Source organism: Oratosquilla oratoria, chromosome 22 (genome assembly GCF_046742065.1).
Source record: "Oratosquilla oratoria isolate Oo_2021 chromosome 22, ASM4674206v1, whole genome shotgun sequence".
Lineage (NCBI taxonomy): Eukaryota > Metazoa > Arthropoda > Malacostraca > Stomatopoda > Squillidae > Oratosquilla > Oratosquilla oratoria.
Genome location: NC_134798.1, coordinates 47,001,554 through 47,008,882, shown reverse-complemented (window position 1 = coordinate 47,008,882; position 7,329 = coordinate 47,001,554). Strand labels below are relative to the sequence as shown.

Genomic DNA, 7,329 nt, shown 5'->3' with positions numbered 1-7,329 from the left:
AAGGGATTCTGTTTAATTAGGAAAAGGATTCTAGAGATTTGGAGGATTGAGGCTATGGTGAGAGAGACAAAGGCTTAAGGCGTTATCACACTGAGCTATTTTCCTCCGACTGCTGGAGGAAAATTATATGCTGGAGGGAAATATTTTTCCTCCAGCATATCAAATAAGATTCTATGTATTTATTTGAGAAAACAAAATAGTTTGCCAAAGTGATTTTACGGCGGAAAAAGTTCTGGAGGTGGGCGGTACCGCCGATTAATCGGAGGTCGGAGTAAAATAGCTCAGTGTGATAACCATTTTACAGAAGACTTCCTTCCCTGCCTGTTGGTCCTCTTCCTTATACTTCAGGTGGCACCGGGCTATTCTATTCGTCTCCACGATCTGAGTTCGAGTCCTCCATCCAGGGCTAAAAACCATCACAGCACTGCAGGCCGGCACCACAACTCTGGTGGGCAAGGAGTTTTATGTATGTATTCACTTTCACTTGGTCTTTGGATCACGTGTTGGACTCGTGATCGACAGCTATTTCCCTCCTGGAAGAGAGCTCAGAGCTCGTAGGTCCGATCTATGGGTAATGCTATGACCTTGCACACACACACACCCCCAACTCCCCGCCCACGAGAGTTGGAGTAACACCCCTCAGCGCTGCGATACTGATATTATTTCAGCCCCGGGCGAGAGTCGAACCCGGACCTCCGTAGTGGCAGGCCAGAGCTCTAACCACAGCGCCATGAGAGGTGTGTATGTATGTGTGTGTGTGTGTGCGTATGTATATGTATGTGCGTGTATGTGTATGTGTATTTGTGTGTGTGTAAAGACACAACATTACCCGTGGATCGGGCCATGTATATAAGGTCTGAGCTCTCATACGGAAGGGTAACGTATGTCGATCACGAGTCCAACCCGTGATCCAAAACAATGACGAATCAGACCCCGCTCATTAACTTCGCCGGGAGGCGCTTAGCTGCGGCCGAAGTCGCCACCTGTGCCCTTTGAGCTTAGAGAGTGGCAGTTACCGGTACCCGGTGGGGGGGAAGGGGGAGGAGCGAACTCGGGACTGTGCCATGTGAAGTAAGGTCGAAACAAACTCACCACGTCAATATACTACTACTACTATTACTACTACTACTACAAGAGGTTGAAGTACTTCGGGTGTAGTACCTCGCCCTCAAAGTTTCTCCTCGGGGTCCTCCTTAACAACCTCCTCTTCCTCCTCCTCATTTTCGTTCTATTTTTTGGCCCATCCCCTCCCTTACCCCCACTGTTACAAAATTCTTTTTGAGACCGAATATAATTTTCTTTGATATAACTAGTTTTTGAGTTGCCTTATATGTACTCCATCAATTCAGGGATATCTATTAAAAAAAAAAAAAAAAAAAAGTTGAAAGTGTATATGCAAGACAGACCTACTATCAGTCTTGATGATTAAACACATAATATCAGACCTTCAAGACTGTGTGGCAACAGACCCAACGCTTTGGTGAAGTAAAAAAAACCCGGCCCTTTGTGTTTAGAATCCATTTCTTCCTCGCCCTCCTCTCCCATATTCTTCCTCCTCCTCCTCCTCTTCCTCCTTGGTCCGAACAAGGGTTTCTGGCTTAACAATACACTCTTCCTCCTCCTCCTCCTCCTCTTCCTTTCCCCCTTTCTAACTCCCTCTCCTTTGGAGTCCCTCAGGTCCTTTAGTTAAGTCCACTTTACATGGGTTTCCCCTTTCCTTTCTCTTTTGTTTACTTTCTCTCTCTCCCCCCCTCGCTTTCCCCCTCCTCCCTCCTCCCCCCGTCGCCCTCACAATCTTCTTCATTCCCTCCCCCCTCCTCTTAGTCCTTCCCTCTTTCTCCCTCATCTCCTCTCTTTTCCAGTTTCTTTCTCTTTTTATTTTATTTCTCCCCTCCTTCGTCTTCCCTCCCCACTCCATATCTCTTATCTTCTTCCCTTCTTGGTTACCACGTCTTCCTTGTCCTCCTTCTCTTCCTCCTCTCTCTGCCACATACCTTCACCACACACCACTCTTTCCCTCAACCCTGCCCCTCCTCTTACACAAGGACAAAAGAAAGGAGAGACTGCAAGAAACCATAAGGCCTACACTTGGCAGTTCTACGTTGTGGCATTAGAAAAAATATAATTTTACTACGCAGATACAATATCTATCAAAATATTTTCTATGCCCTTATCCACACAAGGAAATACGTTACACTATCAACACAAGATAAAAACATAAAAAAGATGACAATAATAAAACAAACAAATAAATAAATACAAAGTTAGATTTGTGTACAAAGCCTCAAGAGAACTTGTGGACACGACTGTACTTTAAAGTTGCTCCAAATCTCCTTAGTTTGAGTATCCCCCACTCCCCCCCCACCCCCCACCCACAGACGCCTCTCCTCCATCTTCTCCCTCCTACTTTTCACTCACTCCAATTTTCCTGACAGTGGAATAATGACCCACAAGTTCTCCCTCCCCTCCCTCTCTCTTTCTCTCTTTCTCACACACACGGACTCTCTCTCTCTCTCTCTCTCACACACACACACACACGCACACACACACTCTGTCTCCCTCACACACACTCTCACTCATTCTCTCTTACACACACACACACACACACACACACACACACACACACACACACTCTCTCTCTCTCTCTCTCTCTCTCTTACACACACAAACACGCACACACACAAAGCCTTTCTCGGACTAGTCCCGAGGAAAATAATTAAATCAAAATTTAAACAAAGAATCCACACTACACTGATGTGGGAAGTCTGACCCTGCTGCTGCCTGGGTCACATGAGGTCACACGACCCCCTACCTCCTTCAGATGGTTACTTTCAATTTCTACTAACTGACTTATTGATCTCTCTACTACCCTCTTTCAATCTCTACGATTATACCTCTTCAGCACGAGACTATCCCCCAAGGATAGAAGCGATGGTGATCGTCGGGGGAAAATGCACCCTTCCTTCTGGTGTAAAATGGCAATTAGCGACAAAATGGGTCAGAGGAGGATGAAACGTTTATTAAACGTTTATTAAAGACACAATGTTTCGCTTGTTGAACCCTCTTCAAGTACATTACTGAAACTCGAAAAAAGGCTTGTAAAAGCTTCAACAAGAGAAACGCTTGTAGTTTCAATAAACGTTTCATCCTCATAAGGTGACTACGCTGATGTACTCCTCCTCCTCCTCCTCCTCGTCCTCCTCCTTCTCGTCCTCCTCCTTACCTTGGTCCTCATCTTGAGGCTCCTCGTCCAGCATGTAGACGGTCTCCTCGAGGTCCTCCTCGGCGAGAGGGTACAAGGGCGTCCTTCGGGCAGTCATGGTCATTCTTCCTTCTTCTCTTCTCCTCTTCCTCCTCCAATTTATCACCCGTTTCCTTTTCCTCTTCCGCTATTCCTTCTTTTGTCTGTACACTTCGTCTCCTCCTCCTTCTCTCCCTTCTTCTTCACTTTTTTTTTCAAAATATTTTGGTTCCCAAAAATATTTTTTTTTCTTTTTTTTTCTTCTCTACTGAGTCTTCTTATTTCATAAGCTCGTTTTCTCTTTCGCCTCCTCCTCCTCCTCCTCCTCCTCCTCTTCCTTCTCTTGAATTCCTTCCTTCCTTCTTCACTTCCGTTTTCTTACGTCCCTCGTTTTCTTTGTATTTTCATATTCCAACTATTTCTTTCTCTCGTTCTTGTGCTATATTTTCACTTTTATATATTTCCCATCTCTCCCCCTTTCTTAGTAATTCCTTGTTTCTATTTATGTTCTCTCTCTCCCTCCCTCCCTCTCTCTTTCTCCCTTTCCCTCTTTAACAATCTATACGTCTTGTCTTTGGACAAATATCCTTTAATATTGCTTGTCCTTTGTCAAGCATGGCAGACTCCAGCTTTCAAAGTCCACTGCTCTCTTTGTGCTCTCTTGCTCTTTGTTGCTCTCATTTTCCTCTTTTCGTTCACTCTTCCTTTGTATTCTCGCAATGTCTTCTTTCCATTTCTTCCCCGTCCTTTGTCACGTTTCGTTTGCGTTTTTATTTCTTCTCTATTACCCTTTTTATTTATTCAAACCTTTTTCCAATGTCCTTTTACCGATTACATCCTGTCCTCACTTACTATCTCCGCTATGACCTTTTTAGACCTTTTTTTCTTGCTATCATCTCCCCTTTATACTTTCACACTTTTAATATTGTTTTGTATCTCGTTATGTCCTTTGTTCATTTCAAGTATCATTTCGTCCGTTCGGCTTCATTTCTATCACTTACACTTTTTTCCTTATCATTTTCTCCAGTCACCATTTCCTTCCTTACTTACGCGAACATTTTCTGTGTCCTTTTTACCAAGTCCTACGTCGTCCATTTTGTTTTACTTACACCTTTTTCCTTACCACTATTTCCAGTCGCCATTTCCTTTCTTTTTCACACTTCCATTTTCTGAGCCCTTTTTACTAAATCCTTTGTCGTCCATTTTGTTTTCAGCAACACTTTGTCCACTCGAACTTCATTTCCTTTATAATTTCCTGTGATCCTTCCCCCGCCACCCTCTCCCTTGATCAAGGGTGGACAGTTTACAAATGACGTCCCTTTACGCTTTCGCGTCTCCACATCTTCCCATTCTTTTCCTACTTCCGTTCCGGAACCTCCCTCACACTCAAACACTCTCCAGAATCCACTCTCTGTGTTGGAGACACTTCGCCTACTCCACCACCACCACCACCACCACCACCTCCTCCTCCTCCCCCACCTCCTCCTTCTCCAACTTCTTCCTCTTCTTCGGCTCCTCCTCCTCCTCCTTCGAGACTCTTCATAACGCGACCACTTAGCGTGGGTTTCTCTGGTGGGTTACGTCGATCTTTGGAGGATCCTCCTTAAAGCACGACATTCCAGATACGCCAATGTTTGATCAATTGATGTTTATCTTCTCAATTCTCTTACTGTTCCTTGTGGAAAGTCCTCCTCCAGTTTCATCCAAGGCTCGGGAAGGGAAGCCCTTAGTACCACCGACCTTGACTAAGGTCAGGGAATGCTTGGGACGTGGCCTGGGTGGAATATAAAGGATTTTTCGGGCCTTTGTTCGTAACCACAGTACTATACAAAAAAAAATAAACTCTTTTCTTTTTTTCTTTTTTCTTTATTATTTTTTTTTCGTTGCCGCTTCACTCCTCGACTACACAATTATATTCTCGAACACGTAGAGGAAACGGAGGCTTGGTCACAGACACTCACATTCAAAAACACTTGTTTCATTTTTGGGTCTTTTTTTTCTTTCTCCTTTTTTCAAAACTACACCTCACATCTTCACCGCTGTACTTCTTTCAGGTACGCTGAAAACCCATCTCCCACGCCCACACCCATAGCCGGCAACGCCCTTTCACGCCCATCAACACAGACAAAGAGCGTTCGATAACAGACTTACTTTGATGATTCGTGTCTTCAGGAATTCAAAACACCGTGGTCCCCAATCCTCCCCACAGACACGCTCCCCCTGCCCCCCACTACTCCTTAAGATCTCCCCTTACCTTCTCTTTGTGCTCTTTCATTCAAGGCCCTGGGGGGTTCTTCTTGAGCTCCTACTCGAGCCACTGTTACTCTTGTCTCTTATGTCTTACAAGCCATGAACACACTCAAGGATCACCTAATTTTATGTCCTGATATGTCTAATTATATAATAGCTTCGTCCAATGTTCTCTTATTGGCTGAGGTCAACGATTTTTTTTTAGTTTATTTGACCAAACACACACTCCTCCTCGACTTCTGGAGGACGACCTGCAACTACATGAGATTGAGGACCACCTTGAGGGGGACCGCGAGGTCTGGAGGGCGATTCCTCACTTCACGTTTTTACGTTTCCGTTCTCTTTAATCCTGAGAACCACAACCACGTTCCGTTTTCTTCCAAAAAGCACGTTTTCTCTTTCGATTATTTTTTTCTTCATGGGATCAGATATCCAAAAGTCATTAACTGTCTATTTTGGAAGATAAAGACATAACTATCTTTAGCTATTTCGCAAACTCAATTCGATTTAATCCTGCAGAAGAAAAAAAAAATAGTTTTACAATTGCACGTTCGTCCGAGTTTTACCTTCCTATTTGTTAGTCATTCATAAATCGTATTCCTATTTGCATACTCGCTTTGATCTCTCCATTTTGTTTTTGCTCGATCTCCAACTGTAAAACTCAGACACTCAATTCCCTCCAACAATGCAGAGTCCGTTCTCCCTCCCTCCAACAGAACTCAAAACTCAAAACTCCAAAAAAAAAAAAAAAAAAAAAAAAAAAATGCACACACACACACACACTTCCACAATACTTTTGTGAATACACAGGCTTCATCAACTGTCCTCAAACTTTTTATTCTTCTTCACAAAAGCAAAAACAGAATACTTCAGTACCGCTTCTATGATCGATCATACGAACGCAAGAAAAATCCGTCGATTTGTTCTTTTAAGACATTTTTATTTCCTTATTATTATTCTAAATATTATTACTATTATTATTATTATTATTATTATATCATCAGGCTACCTCCTTTACAAGGGGAGGTATATAGATAAACTGTTATTATCATTATTATTATTTTTATTATTATCATTACTCTCATTATCATTATTATTTACGCTCATTTTTTTAATAGATTTTGGGTCTTTATCGAATTCACGTACTCGTGACGTCATGTCGACGCGTTTGAGGCTCTGCCACATCAACAAACCCAAAACAGCACTCTACATTCAACATGATAACCTATTTCATACATTATTTTCTAGCTAAAAACATCCGATTTCTATCCATTTAATGAGGCGACCTCCGACTTGAAAGATGTCTTTATGGATCGTGACTCCGAGGTGGACCCCACAGCGACAAAAAAAAAAAAAAAAAAAAAAAAAAAAAAAAAAAAAAATATATATATATATATATATATATAACCATAGACATTTGTTAATATACTTAGCGGACAATCGCTACTGACCCAGTACTAATTATTTTGCCTTTAAGTGGTTTAATAGCTTAATGAGATCATCTTGCCCCCACCCCCTCCCTACCTCCCTCCATGGGCAATTATTGCACTCTCATTATAAATTCAAATTAATCTCTCCGTTATGAGGACTACCAAGTAAACAGACTTAGGGGAGCTGTTCCTCTCCGACCTCTGGACCTCGCCACAAACCACTTCAATCCGGTTACGTGTCCGAAATGCTGTCCGTATCGTGTGAGGTTGATTGTCTACTATGCATTCGATGCTGGGAACGTTGGTGAGAGACTGGTATGCCAACTCTGAAGGCCTGAGGTCGAATCCTGCACAAGGAAACCAAATAACAAACACACACACTCATATGTATATATATATGTATATATA

The 7,329-nt window shown here is 42.7% G+C and overlaps 1 protein-coding gene across 1 annotated transcript in view; it reads right to left on the bottom strand.

The window, feature by feature from the left end:
• The window catches only part of LOC143037370 (uncharacterized), a 108,469-nt gene extending 103,782 nt beyond the window's left edge, over positions 1–4,687 (bottom strand). Inside the window, exon 1 of the mRNA XM_076205508.1 lies at positions 3,224–4,687. Coding sequence (XP_076061623.1) covers positions 3,224–3,326 — 103 coding nt within the window. The 5' untranslated portion in view covers positions 3,327–4,687. The remainder of the gene's footprint in view (positions 1–3,223) is intronic.
• Between the last annotated feature and the right edge of the window lie 2,642 nt (positions 4,688–7,329).